At 44.1% G+C, this 18,082-nt stretch overlaps 1 protein-coding gene across 2 annotated transcripts in view; it reads right to left on the reverse strand.

The window, feature by feature from the left end:
- Window positions 1-18,082, reverse strand: part of lars2 (leucyl-tRNA synthetase 2, mitochondrial) — a 61,016-nt gene that overhangs the window by 10,685 nt on the left and 32,249 nt on the right. For both annotated transcript variants that reach the window (XM_088929272.1, XM_088929273.1), the window contains 6 exons: window positions 17,051-17,334; window positions 8,976-9,074; window positions 7,372-7,509; window positions 6,863-6,966; window positions 4,870-5,052; window positions 4,109-4,278 (listed from right to left, as the gene is read on the reverse strand). In XM_088929272.1, the coding sequence (XP_088785398.1) occupies window positions 4,109-4,278; window positions 4,870-5,052; window positions 6,863-6,966; window positions 7,372-7,509; window positions 8,976-9,074; window positions 17,051-17,334 (978 nt within the window). The remainder of the gene's footprint in view (window positions 1-4,108; window positions 4,279-4,869; window positions 5,053-6,862; window positions 6,967-7,371; window positions 7,510-8,975; window positions 9,075-17,050; window positions 17,335-18,082) is intronic.

Raw genomic sequence — 18,082 nt, forward strand, 5'->3', positions numbered from 1 at the left:
CACCTAATTCTAAATTCAGAGGCATAATTTTCAGGTACTGGGGTGCTAACACACGCATGACCAGGACTGCAGCAGCCACAGACGGAGGGTGCAGTAACACAGATAAAAAAGTGGTTGCAGATTTAGATCTTCTTTTCCTAATCAGAGGTTGGATCTCCACATGTTTCACCATGAAAAGGCTGATGTCAGTGGTCTCCGGTGAAATGAATCACTGCAGGAGTCACATTCGGGAAAGACTGCGACGGCTATTTTTAAGGTGTCAAAGTGGAGGATTGAGGTTTCAAAAGCCCTACAACTGTATCACTGCCTTGCAACAGCGTTAACTCAAAACCGCAAGATGTGGGCAGGCTTCAAGGCCAGACTATATCTCTTTGTCTCGCTAACAACAGATCAGAACATAATACAGCGGTGCTTTAAAGGCGATACTCTCAGCGGACTTATCTTTTCAACCTCCCTGCCATGCCACAAAAGCTGACTGACAAAACAAATACACCCTGAAATCAGCCTGAACAAAAGACAGCAGCATTCCATTTCCTGCCCAAATGTGCTACTGACAGGGGATCCCAGCACTCAACTCCACATCACATCGCAGGCAGCAAGATCAACGGAAATCCCTACTAGCCCAGACTCCACAGTGAACACAGAACTGTGCGGTACCGCGTCTGTGAGGAAGCCGCTTGAATTAGTAACACCTCACTTCTCAAAAGCCTGCAGATTTGCTAATCAAGCTTCCTCAAAATTGAGTGCAGGCTTATTGATTTATGGCCTTTAAGTTTTTTTTCCTGTTCCAATGAGGAACTTGAGAATGTAATCCAGGCGAATATTTCTGACCAGAATCAGATTTCTAATTTAACCAAATATAAAATTTGGCATTGCTTATTTTGCATTCAACTAGCTGTCCTTTAACAGATTTTTAAATAATGACATTTCTCACTTAAACTTATAAGGCTAGACTTACAATCAGGTTCAAATGTTATTTTCATCAGAAGTTGTAAGCGATACCTTTAACACAAGGTCATTTTGCCTAAGCCTAAACCAGTACGTTTACATTTCAGCAATATAAAACATAGGTGCCAAATATGATCAACAAGGTTGGGGACATAAGAACATAAACACCCCTGATTTAAGAAACAAGAAACCTTCAAGTTTTTTGCTTTCATCAAGCTTAAGAAGTCTACAAAAAAGGGATAAATTAATTTTATAAAATACTTCCTTTGCTGCTAGAAAGCATCACTACCACCAGTAAGAAACAGGTAAAGTAGATAATGGACAGTAAATTCTGAAATGTTAAAAGAAATTGGTTCTGCTCATGCTGAGAGCAGAAAACTATGAATGTAGTGATACTAAATTCACTTTATTTGTTCAGTTTCAACTACACCAGAAGCGATTTTCATAGAATCCCTGGGCCATTACTGACACCCACTGGAAAAGGTAGGTACTGCAAAAAGCTGAAGCCCCGAGAGCCAGGATTTCTGGTTTTCCTTTTACCTGAGCCATTCAGGACCTAAATGAACTCATTATTTGGACTACAGTTGGACTGAGTGAAGTATTTCCTTGGCCTTAATAAGGTGGAAATTTAGAGAGACCTATAAAATTCTCTATTATTCTTCAAATTAATAAAACTAATTAGATGTAAGAGGGTTACAAAATATCTTAAATGCATTTCTATGAAAAATATTTAGCTTAATAACAATTCATAATTTTCTTAGTTTATATCATTATTGATTCATTTTACAGATACTTTCTAATGTTTGAATATATGACACACGAATGGTCACAAATTAGCCAACTCTTGAATCTGATCTAAATCTTTTTTTTTATTTCATCTGCTGCTTCTACAGTGTTTCACAATCCACCGAATTTGAATTAATACACAAACTTGATTAGTTTACTCACTATGCCAGAATCTCGATCATTGATATAAATCAGGAAGAGCAGTGGTCCTAGTACAGATCCCTGTGGTACACCACTAATTACCTCAATCAAACCTCAATCAAACACTGTTACAATGTTTCAAATCATTAGCAAATTTACAGCCCTATTCTACCCTTTGTTCAGGAATTTGGAGCATGTTCAGGCATGTAGAGAAAGTGTTATTCCTAAATTAAGCCAAAATAAATATGACTTGATTTTATGTACATTGTCAAAAACATGGGTGATATTACATACTGTGAATATTCAAGAGTGCATAAAAACTTTTGCAGTCTTCATTAATGTTAAAATAATGACTCTTGCATTAAAAATATAAAAATGAATGGCTGTTTACAATCACCTGACAGTCTTGCCAGCTTGAGTAGAAAGAAGAGTCTCTATGAGCCTCTGGTGAAGTTAAAAGCTGCTCACAAACTAAATGTCACTTTGCACAGCACTGGTTAAGTAGTGGGGTCACTGACCCATGTTACTATTTTAAAACCAAAGATATCCATGTCTAGCATGCAAGGAATTCAACTGTGTTTCTAATATTATTTGTCCTCCAAAGGTCACTGTGTTCTAGTACAAAGGCCACATTTATGTTCAAGTGAAACTGCTGTTGATGTCATTTAATGAGAGAAGTGTCTGCGACACATCAGAAAATAAATGGGCTGTTTATCCAGTGCCCATCGAAAGTCAAAGCTGACTTGTTCTGTACTTTTAGTTTAGATTTTCCTTTTGAGGAAAAAAGAGCAGAAATGTTGAAAAATCACTTTCTTCACCCCTTTTTCCCTGGTATCATTTTCATATCTTCCCTTGTTTTTGTGTACGATTAATTGCAATGTCCTCCTCTTTTCATCCCCTGCAGAAACAGACCAGCAGTCACGCTATTCATCTCAGTTGTCACAACAAGTCCAACGACTTGCTGGAACCTACTAGAGATGAACGGTTTTCACTGTATTTCCTGCAACAAGAATATACCGAAAGAAAAAACGAAAGGGGGAACAGCATTTTAGTCCATCATATCTTCTATGTAACTGTATCTAATCGATTTCTCAGTGCAATTAGATGTCACAACATTACTTCTGTTGCTGGGTATAAAATTCTGAATACACGTTTTTATTAAATGATATTTTGATTTAACATTTCATTATGCTTTCATACCTGACATGGCTCTCCCTGTACAATTTTTTTTCTTCTGTTATCGGGGACTGATAATGGGTGGCTGGTTTGTGGTCAATTCCTCTGTTCCAACCACCAACTTGGCCAGTTGCTAAGATACCGAAACCAGAAGGGGGCTCGACCCAGCCAGCCTCGCTCAGCTTGCATGAGGAGACAGTGCAGACAGAGATGCTGTAGTGCAGTGGGCTACCTCTCAGACAATACTCTGCTCACAGCCCACTGGCACATGGGAGCAATGAGCCCTTACAACTAATAATAATTAATAATAATTGCTTACACATATACAGCGCTTTTCTGGACACTCCACTCAAAGCGCTTTATAGGTAATGGGGATCCCCTCCCCCCCACCAGTGTGCAGCCCCACCTGGATGATGAGACAGCAGCCATAGTGAGCCAGTACACTCCCCACACACCAGCTCTCAGTGGGGAGGAGAGCAGAGTGACGAAGCCAGTTCAGAGAGGGGGGTTATGAGGAGGCCATGATTGGTAAAGGCCAGGGGGGAAATTTGGCCAGGTCACCGGGGTAACAACCCTACTCTTTTCGAGGAACACCCAGGGATTTTTAATGACCACAGAGAGTCAGGACCTCCGTTTTACGTCTCATCTGAAGGACAGCACCTTTTTACAGTATAGTGTCCACATCACTATACTGGGGCATTAGGACCCACATAGACCACAGGGTGAGAGCACCCCCTGCTGGTCCCTCTAACAGCTCAGATTTTTCCCAGGAGTATCTAATCCAGGTACTGGCCAGGCTCACACCTGCTGAGCTCCAGTGGGCTGCCAGCTGTGAGCTGCGGGGTGATATGGTTGCTGGCTGAGACTGAAAGAATGTAATGTTGTGACATCTAACTCTGTCTAACGCTGCAGTTTGTGAGCCTCTTTGGCTGCTGCACTACCCTCAGTTGATTTCGAGACGACTGGATGCTGCACAACTGCAATAAAAAGATATAAACGGGTAAAGCATTCACAAACGAGCACAGCGCACAAGGCAGAAACGGCTGCCGATCCTGACCTGCGACACCGCGTAGTTCTTGTTTTCCCATATCCTCCTGGCCTCCGCCTTCTCCTGGCCGCTCAGCAGCTGCGGAGCCGGGACCCCCCCGGTGCGGCGGGCGTCCGCCAGCCTGGTGACCAGCGCCCAGAGGCGGGCCTGCCAGCGCAGCACCCCGGGAATGGCGTCCGCTGGAAGACCGTCAGACAGGAGACGTGTTCCCGCAGTGCCAGGCGCCACAGACCTTTCCCGCTGAGAACCCGGGCTGGGCTCTCGTCGCGGCACTGCCCGCCCCGGTGTGACCCGCCCCGCCCGCGGCGCCGTCCCGTCCTGTCACAGCTCAGAAATCTACACACTGGGCGCTCTGGCTTTACTGTTATTATTATTAAATAATAATAACAATTTCCTGTGATAGTACTGGAACAAACACTGTCCCAGGAAAAGAGGGACTGCTGTGAGACATGACAGGAACTGCATTTTCTTTACATTTTGGAGGAAGGCTCTTCGCCCAAACCACCCTAGTGAACCATCCAGCTGTACAACAGCGTCTAAATGTAATTAGTTTTGCACAAAAGCATCAGCTGAGTAAACGAGTAATTAGACCCCCCCCCCCGCAAGCTCCACGGTGTCTTTCAGCCCCCACAGGCGGAGCAACGTGCTTCTGGACCAGATCGCCACGAGCCTGGCAGTTCGGGAGGTTGGATAGCTTCTTACCAGCGGACAGGTAGCGAAACTGCCCCCACCCCCCCCCCCCACACCCCCAAACGCAAAGGCGCTCTCACTCTTGACATCCCAGAGGATGTCCTGCTCGGGCGGGCCGGCGTAGAGGATGTACAGACGCACAGTGTCGATCCCGTACTGCTTCACCACCTCCTGCGGGTCCAGGCCGTTGTGCTTCGACTTGCTCATCTTCTCCCAGGTGACCTGCAGCTTCCTCCCCGTGCCGGCCTGCACCGGCTCTGGGCCTGGAAGACGAGCAGCGCAGCGGGGGGTCAAGGGGGGGTCACGGCCCTGCCCAGGCTTGTACAGCACCACAGAGCACAGGGGGCCCTATCCTGCTGGGGCTCAGGTGACCTCAGGGCTTGAAGCCGCTGCTCAGCTTCACTACTCTGGCGAATCAGGAGCTGGCCGAAGTCTTCATCAGTGGCTGATGTAAAGACGCTCCGAGAGCCTGCAGGCTTACGGCTCCTGTTCGAGTATGTTGATTGCCTGGCAGGGTGGTATGAGGTGCTCTGTAGGTACAAGACCATCTTAAAGCAAACTGTACACCCCTTAAAAAAGGACTAGAATCACACATCTGGCATGTACAGTACCTGAAAATTTACTTTAAAGTATGTGTTATCAACACACACTATAAAGTGATAGTAAGATTCAAAATCATAAAAGATGTAAGAAATTCTTGGCTTAAAGAAGCAGCATTTTTGGTTGCTGTTCAGGAGAAAACTGAAATAATTTAGTTGGTACTGTAACAATTATCTACATACATTTTTGCCAGGTCTACACAACCTGATTTTCCTTATTTCTGTTAGAAAATTAAACACTGGATCTGAAACACTGGATCTGTGCAAGTGCAAGGTTCCAATTCTTAGAACTACAATAAATCGTGAATATTTTAAGATGTGACATTCATACACCATGCTCGGATTAGCCTTAAATTTCTGGTGATATTTTGTCAGTAGGTAAATCACATACATTTAAAGGCATAAATCTGTTTAATTTTTAACAATAATTTTAAATCAATCCCTTCTTTTCCCTTTTATTTTCCTATTATTATATTATTGGTACAGCTGTGCTCTTTCTTTGCTCCTCAGAAGCATGACAAAAAACACCGTTCCATAATCAGAGTCTTGCTGTTCCTTATTGTGTTGCTATTAACCGAATCATACCCTTCATTAAAACATGAAAAAAGGTAATTATGTCCTGTCTGGTTGCCTTCTCTACAGAACACAGTAATTACTTATTAACTCTATTTATACAACATTTAAAAAATTACGATCTGGCTTATATTACAAATGCAGATACAGCCATGGGCTTTTGTCACAGGTTTGTTAATAATATTAAACTGAATTAAAAAAGTAAATGCAAAACTCATACACATTTCTCATAACTTGAGCCGTCCCTTTAGCATGTGAACCACAAAGGAATACTGAACCAATACTGATTGCTGCAGCTGCTTAGATACAAGGAGCTAATTTTGCTACTCATAAGCCGATGCAGTGATAACTGCACAATGTGATCATGAACTTAAATGCTGGCATCACCATCTAAGCATGACTACCACTGCCCTGTTCTTTTCAGGTTCACACACTAACGTGCTGTCAGCACATTCCTGTGCAGGGAAAAATGCAGTGCGTTGCACAGTAAATCACTCTCAGGGCAGATTCCTCTCGTTATTCCCCAATGATCAAAGCAGTTTAACCACACTAGACATGCTTACTTTCTCCAATAAATTGTACTAGACAATATGGGTGGCTCTTATTTACTGGTTTATTGACTACTTTTCACACTCGAATATTTGTCTCTTTCAAAATTTGCCACAGATATTGATGAGGCCACTGTCCGATACATGTAAAGGTCCCATTTCTGCCATGCGTTTACTTGGGAAGCTGTACAAGTGGGGAAAAAGGTTGCTCTGCTTTCTTACAAATCATGCTAGAACTCACATGTGAGCAGCCCCTTCTGGGAAGGACTGGACTGCACAGTTTTATGCTCACGAGAAACGGGTAACTCTGTACCCCCAGCCCCAGACACTGCCGCACCTCGGGCCGGGCTCACCTGAGAAGTCGACGTCCTCTCTCCTGAGGTACTGCCCGCTGTCTGCCAGCCGGAAGGTCTGCCCTTTGATGAGGCCCTGGACCAGCAACTTGTGGAAAGGCTCCCTTCCAGAGACAGTGGAACCAGTCAAATACCACAGAGAACACAGCTACATCCCCTGACCACAAGCGACAGGCAAACTGCAGTACGTTGCGCTAGTGTTTTAACTACTGCTCTGCATCTACAGTACATTCACGGCAAATCACTGCTGTGTATACCAAACCACAAAATAAAATCAGCTGCGATTCCGTTTCTCTTCCTGTCCTCCAACAGACCGTTTTGGTTCTCATCGGTAGGAATAACTCGCGTAAAAAAATGCGAATTATTTTCACATTTTATACGCAGTTAAAAGCTCGTCTCCATTTCTGCAATGCGGTCACCCTGTCATGGGATTTTTAAAATTTTATTATCATTTGACATCAAAGCCGACGTCAGATTAATGAGCAGAACGATGAATGATTTCACTGTACCTGTGTGAAACCAAGTTCTGGTCTCTGCAGAAGTGGCTGAAAAATCTGGCATAATACAAGTGCATGACAGCATGCTCCTTGCCTCCAATATATAAATCCACAGGCATCCAGTAATCCGCAAGAGACCGATCGAAGGGCCTAAAGAACAAAAAGAGCGAACGTGGAGTTGAGAGACGTGGATTTCAGAGTCTGGAACATTTTCTGCATGAAACAGTAAACTATAGCAAGGAAGGAAAGGCCAAAAAAGCATCACGTTAACAAAAAGTGATAATAACTTCTAAAAATCTCAGTCAGGTTGATATTAGTTTGCTACAGTATAGTATGACATTCCTCTACACCAGAGAGGCTATGGAACCAGTCTTACAGCATGATTCCCAGGTGAGTGCGCTTGCAATGTTAGCAGAAACACTGCCCACAGCTACAGCAAAGACTTATTTTTGCTGGACAGTCGAACATATGCATTTGTGATTAGGAGATTATTATGAATAATATGTACAGTATAATACGTTGATTTTATTTGGAGTTCTATGGCAGGACAACTCAGATATAAGGATCACTGGACGGTTTGGCCACCACAGTGAACAAAACACACTATAAACACTAGAGGGCAGTCTTGCACCAAAATGAGCAGGACTAAACTACAACAGCGTGTAGCAGGGTTGACATTAATCAATTAAAACCTGAGGACATACCATACAGTAATAGGTGTAAAAAGCTAGTCATGGCATGGTATATAATCACAAGAAAACCACCCCGAAGGGCTTAATAAGGCACCACAGCAGACTGAACTCTAATCCTATGCTAATGTAGCACAGGCAGCCTGCAGGAACGGTACCCTCAACATCAAACCCAATGCACTGAGACACACCGAAAATTGATTAAAAAACTATATGGAAGGAAAAGGAAACTGCACAGAAGACACAGATGAAGAACTATCAATGGAGCCGTGCAGTTTAAGCAGGATATTAATGCTTACCTCTTGTGGCTCACTGCACTGAAATGGGCAGATCACTGAAGATGAGCCACATGGCCACTATTGCATGTTAAATGACCCCGGAGATCCTCTTTCCACCTCTCACTCAGTCCAGCCAACTATACTGTCTGTCCTTACTAAAATCAACAGACTTCCCTGGCTCTGTACAGCTCTCCCATCTTTGTTGTTGTTTATTAACCTGGATCCCGAATTGTGTAACAGCTTTTCTAATGTTACATAATCTCCCTGGGAGTGAAGGTGAAACCAGGCTCACTTAACCGTCAGCTAAACCAGATTTAAACAAAGGTCACCGAAAGCATAAAAAACTCGGAACGCTTATGAATTAATCCCCCCATATCAGGCTCTTCATCTGACTTGCGCTGTCAGAGATAATGAAGATGAGTTCCTCATCTCTGCAGCCAGATTTTCCCCATAGTGGATTAAAGATGCCCAGGCCACAAATACGTCTCCTGTCTCGGCTGCCTAAAATAAAGGTGCAGCACGTACGTGCAGTTTATACTGCTGTTACCAAATCAGTTATTATTGAGAGACTGTTGTGAAGTCTTCAAGGAAGCACTACAGGAAGGCTATGAGCACCGCCAGCAGAGCCCTGGCCCGGCCTGATCCTTACCTCTGCCCGTTGTGAGGGTCGACGTATCTGAAATAGTACCAGGCGGAGTCGACGAACGTGTCCATGGTGTCAGTCTCTCTCCGGCCGGGGCCTGCACACCTTGGAGAAAGAGGCCCATCTGTGATCACCGCCAGCGCCAGCTCATCAGCCGTCCAACCGCCTGCTCCCACACCAGCGTGGGCAGAGGTGCGCTCCACACAAACTCCTCTCAGGACGAAGCGTGTGGGAATCGCAGCTGGGGCAACGCTGCTTTGCGATTCGCATGCCTTGACGCTAGTGACCTGCTTCCTCCCGAGACGGAAGAGACAGAACCAGCTTTCTACACGTCTCCACGAGGCTTGCAATGTGACGCCACAAATTATACTAAAGTGAACTGCATTCATCAAGCGCTTTTCGCCCCGGGAGATCCCACAGCGTTTTATGACGTATACAGAAGGGGACCAAATTCATCCGTGACTGGCCCCGCCGCCACCTGGGAGACGAGTGGCAGCCATCGAGTGTGAGCAGCACCACGGTATGGCGGGTCAGGCAGGGAAACGACCTCACCCGCGGAATTAAGGGAGAGTTTAAGTGAGGTCAGACTGTGCAAGCCTACAGCAGAATTTAACCAGGACACAGAGGCACCACTCTCACTCTTATTAACAGTGGCATCTTCAGCCACCAAGCAGTCGGGAGTCTGGTTTAACGTCTCCTCTGAATGACCCTCTAGATCGTGGTGCCCCTGGTTTTCACACTGGTGCTCTGGCTCTGGAGGTTCTGATCCAGCGGGAAGAGTGCCGCTAGCTGGCAGCCGTCAGAAAGACGTTCAGTAAGGTTCCCGGCGGCCAAACCGTTATTGTCGTTGCTATATCGCTACGCTGACATAAGAAGCTTTTTTCGGCCCCTTAATCTTTAATTAACCAGTAGCGAAACACCCTGCTCGTGTCAAGGCACTGGGGCAGAGCTCCACTCGAACACAAAACGGCAACAATTAAGAAACGCAAATAATTATCAGACTTTTCAGGAACGAATCTTCTCCTATAACAATTAACATACAAAATCAGTCTCCGTTGTCTTTTATTTTAATTCAATTAGGAACCCATTAAAACATTCTCATAATACAACAGGAGAGGCCATGACACAACCCGTTTGACCTGTATAATCTCTACGGCTAACCTGCAAAGCAGTTACATTATTCTCTTTACTGGCAATATCCAATTCACTGTGCATTGCCTTTACATAACTAAAGGGCCTTGAGGTTGCTTAGCAACCAGTAGGTGTAGCAGTTTAACTCTTTCAAGCCTTAACAGTTGCTTATACAATGAGACAAATTTAAAAGAAGGAAGAGTCATGGAAAAAAAAATGGAAACTACAAATTCTTCCCCTGACAGTTAAAAAAAAGTTACAAGGCAAACTGTATTTTTCTTAAAGCTGTGACAACGGGCGGGGCGGTGGCTCTGTGACTAAGGATCTGCACCTGTGGCTGGAAGGTTGCCGGTTCAAATCCCGCGGCCGGCAGAGGAATCCTACTCTGTTGGGCCCCTGAACAAGGCCCTTAACCCCAGCTGCTCCAGGGGCGCTGTACAATGGCTGACCCTGCGCTCTGACCCCAGGCTTCTCTCTCCCCATCTGTGTTCTGTGTCTCATGGAGAGCAAGCTGGGGTCTGCGAAAAGATGAATTGTATAGGGCTAATAAAGCAACATCATCATTAATTTGGAGCTAGTGAGCCAGCTACTATCAAATACTCTGGTTTGAATCAGTTTGACTAATAAATTCACTTTAAAAAAATAACTTTTGCTGGAGACACATAAACCTTCTTCTGTAGTGCACTGCCTGAAAAGAGGCAGACAGACGTCAGGGCGAGGGAAGGAAATCCTTTATTTGAACAAAACGCTATCTTCCCTCTATTCACAGAAACCCGTTGTGCTGGAACATCTCATGTCACAGCTTTTGTACGTTAGACATCCTTTAAACTAAAAAGCTGATGCTTTTTTCTTTGGTTGCTTTATGCATTTTGGGATTTCCACTCTTCTTGTCTAGATGTGTTGCTAATGGGTGCCAGAAGAGTTCAGACTTTGCACGTTTTGACAGGACACATTTATTCAGATTAAGCTGCCTGCAGTCTGTCCTCCCCAGCAGACAGGGCTGTGCTCCCAGTGGAATAACAGCGACAGTATGCGCAGCAGTCAAAAGAGATAAAGAAACCGCAGGAGAAGTGGAAAACTCCCAGTGACTCCAAAGTGACTCCTCGATAAGCACTCTCAGTACACATTCTGCTTCTTCAGTTTTATTTTAGGTATTCATTTCTTACACGGAAATCAACCTTTGTCCCAAACTGAACAGATTAATTTGTTTGTTTTGTTCCGGAACATTCCCGGAGCACCAATTTTTTGTAGCATGGTTACCAAAAACCTGATGCGTTTTCATTAATCAAACGGCTGGAGCACTATAGTTTAAATATTACCTCCCTTGATTTCAACTGACGGTGATGATTTTTGAAAGAGAGAGCAGAAGCTTGTGAGGAAAGCCGAGCAAACAGTTAATGCGTTTGGTTAAGCCACACACAATCCAGCCACAAACACAAAAATGTTAGTGTGTGTGTGTTTATTAGGCATTTCATGCTTATAATGTTGTGCAGACTAAAAATACAGAGGACTTTCATATGAACCAGTTCCAGGAACAGACTGTATGTTCACCTTCACAGTGGATAATTTTATTTATGAACGCAGTGGAAAGGGAAAGTTATGCAATGACAAGTGCGAACGCTAGGCCTGAGCCACGCAGGCAGATGGGCGAGAAACCCTGCCAAGCCGCTCCGCGTTCAGAGCCCGGTCAAGGTGAGGGACCTGCTTACCCAGACAAGGTCCTGATCTGGGGTTTCGACACCTGCCCTCGCGGGAACTTCAGGTCCGTTTCCTGAAACAAACAGCCTGCGCTGTGTCTTAGGGACTGCGGCAGACCTCCCTTGTCCTGGTAGTGTGGCAAGGAGGACCTACACACGTGAACCGCCCTCTGACAGCGTATCTGCACTGCCGGTGCTGTAACCTTTAACCTTTAATGGTGAAAGCAGGGCTGAGGCCGGACCAACTCTGTGTAAGAACCTTCCCCCTCTGACTGGACACGTAACCCACCTTCGCCTCACCTTACAGCTTCCCCCGTTAGCCTGCCTTTTTGTGCAGCACGGCACTTCTCCCTCCTAACCCTGGCACCATTAAGGCAAAGGAATAAATAATCTAGGGGAGAGCAAACCTGCTTCTCCCTTTAAAGCTACAGTGAAAAATTCATCTTTTCCCGGGTCGAACTGTAACCCTTAACTGGTCTACCTTCACTTAACTTCCACTGGTCTGGCACCGTCACAGACGACGGAGAGACAAGGTTATTCCGTGGCAGGGATCTGACATGCTCGGCTGCACTTCCCACCCTTGCATGCGTTTAGTGGTTTAAGCAGAGGGTTTCATTCAAAACATATTGACGGACAGACTCCAAATCATCTCTCACACCTGTAACTATTAACAACACAAACTTACAACGATCTGGACTATGAATTTCCAAAAAGCAGTCCAGTCACAATACTGAACCAAAACTGCATGGCAGGATAACTATTGTATAATTACCAAAACTGAGTACATGTCTATCCGGGTAACCTAAAGTATGAGGCAATGGCGTAGGAGTTACCAAACACTAGGTATACGAGCAGACTGACAGGCTTACAATGCTAGCACCGCGATTAGAGTCATCACTATGGACAGGAGGAAGGAGATGTTAATGTGAAAAAACTTAAGTGCCTCATTAAAAACAACATGATAAAAAATAATGCGTGAGGTTTTACTTTTGAGCTTTTTCTTCATAACAGCCTACGCAAATCTCTGTCACACTGCCATAATCGCTGAACAGAGGATGAAGACTACTCATCTTAAACCACAAAACAGCTGTGACAGGGTGGGTAGGTTACCCTGAAAGTATTGAGCCACAAGAAGAAAATGAGAGAACTGATTGTTTTTGCCTTGATAGCCCTTGTAGAACAAAGAACAAGAGTCATTTCACTCCCTTGACAGAGGGAATCATTTTCCAAGTTTTCCAAGAATTAAGTGTAGCTTATTATCAACCTTCAAAAAATAATCTAAAAATCTGTAAAGTTCTTGAATGTCAGTGCTTTAGATGCAGACAAAGAAGCAGCAAAACTAATTACCTCATACCCATATGCAAACTAGATTATATGTTTTTTTTTACAGATTTTTTTTTTTAAAGCTGTTTAAACTACAGTGCTTGGCTGGAACGCGAGAGAAACTGAGATTTTTTGTTGGAAAGGACTTGCTTGTTTCATAAGGCGTGAAAAACCAAAGTTTTCTAAAAAGGATAAAAGAATCTGCATCTTTTCAAAAGAAATGTTGATATTTCTTGAGGAAAAGCTCATGCTATTGTCTTGGACACCACTATCTCTGCCCTGTGCCGACTTTGTGGTTTTTCTCATCCAGCCTTTGAATCAGCTACTGCTGTTGCTGCACTACTAGAGAAAAAAGGAAAGCAGTGCACATAACCAAGCATCAGGACTGAACAAACTCAGAAATGTCCAAATTCAAAATGCAATCTCTCAATTCATTTAAAAACCCTGACAAAAACAGTGCTTATCACACTTGTAACTCACAGCAGACTATATTTTCAACCAATGCCTGGATGCCCCCCCCTCTCTCTATCTCTCTCTCTTGCAGACTGCACTTTGGAAAGTGAGAGGAAACTTGTAGCAGTTCAGATTCCCAGCACAATATGTAAATGGCACTCTTTCAAGCGCAGCACGTCTGAATCTGTGATTGCAGTTCTACATTGATCGACAGTCACAGGCCACTGAGCACTGAATTGTTTTTTAGTGAATTGCTCTCCCAGCACTCATTTCTTTCAGTAACGCCAGATAGCAGGAATAACCTACTATGCTGTTGCCACTACGACAAAGCTGATATTTTATAAAATACAAAAAACAATTCTAATAACCCCAAGGTTAATACACTGCAGTTGCTGCTATAAAACAGGAACATCCAGCACTGGGACTAACTGATGAAAAACCAGCAGTTAAATGCAGTGTCTGTCTCTGACACTATTGTAGGAGCCTTAAATAGCTTGTTAAGTAAGGGATGACTATCAATGTTCTATTCCAACAAAACAATTCTAGCAAATGTTGAATCCTACACTTTGCACTTATTCAGACATCCATAAATATCTAGACAAAATTGTTAAACGTTTTAACCTGTATGGAACTGGTTTATTTCACATCAGAAAAACATTTTAAAGCATTTATAGCATCTCAGTGGAGAAATTATGCCACATCTGTCTTTCCAATGATAGACGAGCAAGATTGATTTTCTGTGCGTGAACCATGTGTGTTATGCTATTAGCTTTAAACAAGCACAGAACAGTACAGGTACACATAACAGCATATTCCCATCTCCCGCTGCTGGTGGCACCTTCTTCTTCTGAGACATACTGTACACACAAGGGATTAGCTTCTAAAAAAAGGACACTTTGTGAGGAAAGAAAAGTGATTTACACATAAATATAGAAGCAAATTCCGTTGTTTTGCCCCTGAAATGCAATAGATCACGCGTTATGTGTAGACAACCACGTCCCCGGGGGGAACACCACAAGCATGCACCGCAAAACAGAGACGCAGGGATGCAACAACGAAACAGGACCCAGGAAGCTAAAACCGACACTTCAAGTCCTGGAAAGAGCGAAGACGATCTCATTAAAAAAAATATGTGCTTGAATATGAATCTCTTTATGCCTCCAAATTGCAGAAACACCTGTAAGGAGTTCATGATTATGGAAATAAGAAGAGTGGACATGCGATGTGTTCCATGATTTTGATTAATCTTTCTACTAAATGCCAAATTATAATTAAGGATGTAATTATAGCACGAAGATGCAATCTACAGTGTCTAAGGGGATCACTAATATAAATTAAACCCTGAAGTCTATACAGAGAGATTGGGTTTCTTCAAGCTGATGCCAAGATACAGAAGTTCCAGGATTTAACCAAGAAGCGCACGCAAAACAAAGGAGTAGAAATAGCATCGACATTTGGCAGTCAGGCCTCCCACAGATCTTTGTCATACTGCAGAATTGAAACTTTAATATGCAGTTGATTCCCTTAGCATATGAATTTTAAAATTCCAGCATGCAATCTATCCCAGTACCCGGTCAAAATATTATTAAAATTGTTTGCTTTGATCGCATGTATAGGGGAATAAATCTCAGTACCATGACAAAAGTATTCAACCAGCAGCATTGGAAAATTGAGAAAGGAAAGTTAAAATTATTTTTACTTGTTTAACTCAAGATTCCAAAGGTCTCAGGTCCTAATGAGAAATAACAGCACACAAAAGAGTGCCACACTGACATATTCCTATATATCTGTTTTTAAGCTGTCCTACAGTATAGATGACATTAAGTGACATGGACTAAACCAGAACGGACCACCCACTTCTCACTCCTGTACAGGCATGTCGCTACCTTGACTGTCACTGGACTGCATCATATAAAATGCAAATGCAGCACAGAACCCACAGCCAAATGAATACATCTGGATGTCAGAAAGCTGAAGGAACTGTCTATCAGGTGTAGCAAAGAAATCTGAAAATATACTGTATACCTAGGGCATGTCACAGACTCCAGAAGAGCAATTGTGAAATATATCTGGCAAGGTCTTTTCATCTGAAGTCTTGCTGGGCCAGATTTGGAAACCACACAGGACCTGCCCTTCTCAAGAGCATGGCAAGTCTCACATGCTCCGTTTCCTCTGGCCAACACTGCAAGGACATTATTACCTCATGAAAAAATCTTCCAGCTGGACCACCTTTTCAGCTTTACTGCGCAAGCATTCAGTATCTTTCTGGGTCATTTTGTTCCGTTTCAAGATCAATTGCTAAAACTCCGATATCCGAACACTGAAGTCCCAAACTACAGTAGCAAGCAGTGTGGCTAAACTCAGCCAGTTCAGGAGAACTGAACTCTTCCAGTTCTTGGACAAAGAGGGAAAACAGACTTATTTTTTCTGTATCCCTGCCATCTCTGATGGACTCCAAACGTGAGAAGGTGGTAGGTTAGAAAAAGTTAACAGCTGTTCCGTGAAATGCATTTCCCAGGTACAGTAGCTGTGGGGAATGACATGCTGTCTTTCACCAACTGATCAGGTGACAGTTTAAAAACTAGGAAGCAGAGGCTCAGTGGGTCAGTCAACATCTGCTTTCTGGAGTGAGACAGCAGATGCTGTATTCTGCAACTGAACCAGAGTTATAGAGGGAAGGAAGGAACTGACTGACCAAGCGGGTGATGGACAGAACTGTAACTGTGAATTTTGGAGAAGAGTCTCAGACAGAGATGTACGTTTTAGAGCCAGTAAGCAACTAACCAAGTGATCTTTTACAGCGGGGTACTATAAAAACAAGAAAGATTAGTATGTGGCAACTCTTACTCCTGGTTACCATCCTAATGTGCCCATGTTTCAGTCTTCCAAAACAGTAAGAGGAGACCTGCAGGGCAAAGGTAGTCATCGTTACAGCCGATGATGCATCACAAATCAAAGACTGATTACTACACAAATTATCTGCTCCTGGAAACCAGGCAGATTCAATATCATGCTCCAGAGACTTCCTGGTGCTGTGCGCTGCGAGTGGCTGCCAGCCTGGCCTCCCAGGAGACTCTGCCTCTAGAGCCTGACATCCCCAGAGATGCTGGAGTGAATGTTCTTCACATTAACCCACATCTCCCCTCAACCACCAAAGGAAAAAAAACAGTATGTTCCACCTGCGGTACGAACTTTGGATTTTCTACAGCGAAAGGACTGATACACATGCTTCAGAACTCCTTCCTGTGCCCCAAAGAAACAAAAAAACAGCTGCTTGCAAAACCAAGCGACAGATTAAGTCGTTCTTTTAGATTCTCATCGTGAAGGTACAGTACAACAATAGCTACCGAGGTGACGTCACCCGAGGGACCACAGTGCAACTGGTCCGGAAACCCAAACCCAAACCCAGGAAAGCTGCTCGAGACGTAGCGCGGCTTGTTCTTCAAGGGAGCTGAGCGGAGATGAGCAGGTACTCACTGCGGGCAGCGGCAGTGGACCCACTGCGAGTCCGACTCCAGAGGAGAGGCTCCCCTGCCAGTGAGGGAGCTCAGCTTGGGCAGCAGGACGGGCAGCTCCTCCGCCGGCACAGGCACTGGCCCGCAGGACTGGCAGTGGATGATGGGAATGGGCGTGCCCCAGTACCGCTGACGAGAGATCAGCCAATCCCTGAGCTTGGAACTGCTGAGGTGGCCGCCAACACACCGCTCTCTAGCCCGCTGTGTAATGGCGCTGAAGGCATCAGCTGTGTTGAGGCCTGTGAACTAGAGGGGAACAGGTTTATCACAGATTATAGCAGTTTTTGGTGGAAAGGGAAAGCAAAACGACACTTCTTCAGCATTGTCTGGTGAATTTATCATGAACCTACAGTGCTTTTTGTGTGATTGCATTCTGTGCTCTCCTTGTGAGCGGCGTACAAAACCACTTGGCTCCAAAACCTCAAGGGAAGTGTTGCCCCAAGAGTAAACCTGCACTCTCATTACCAAGACAAGCGGTAATAGTAACTGTGACAGGCGTTATTGCTGTTTCAAACGAGAAGACATTAATAAGCTCTCCCCTCCTTCATAACTGCAGAGCAGCTAGAAACCACGAGCCTGAGATTTCCCCCTGCACTCATTTCTTCCCAGGGCCACAAAAGAATCAGTAAAACAAACCACACACCGCAACAGGAACAGGAACACTTAATGAATTTCTAGAAATGACTTCAATAAAACCTTTCATTGATCCACATTAATTCTTCGATTGGTTTTATGCTTTTGCATAGGGAAAGCTTAAATAATTCAGAGGCCTTTATTAAGGCAAAATGAAGAGTTTCTAACTACCTGCTTCACTCGGTGCATTTGGTGTCGTAATGTGTTTGAACTAGCAGGACACTAGTTTCACAGATTCAGTGAAATGTTTTATTGCCTTTTACAGAAAATACACTACATGGCTAGTATATATATATACAGTATTCCACAGCAAACTGAGACCTGACACTTACCTTCACGAGCCTGTGTCTGGTTCACCTGG

The sequence above is a fragment of the Atractosteus spatula genome, chromosome 12, assembly GCF_055471065.1.
Source record: "Atractosteus spatula isolate fAtrSpa1 chromosome 12, fAtrSpa1.hap1, whole genome shotgun sequence".
NCBI classification, from domain to species: Eukaryota; Metazoa; Chordata; class Actinopteri; order Semionotiformes; family Lepisosteidae; genus Atractosteus; species Atractosteus spatula.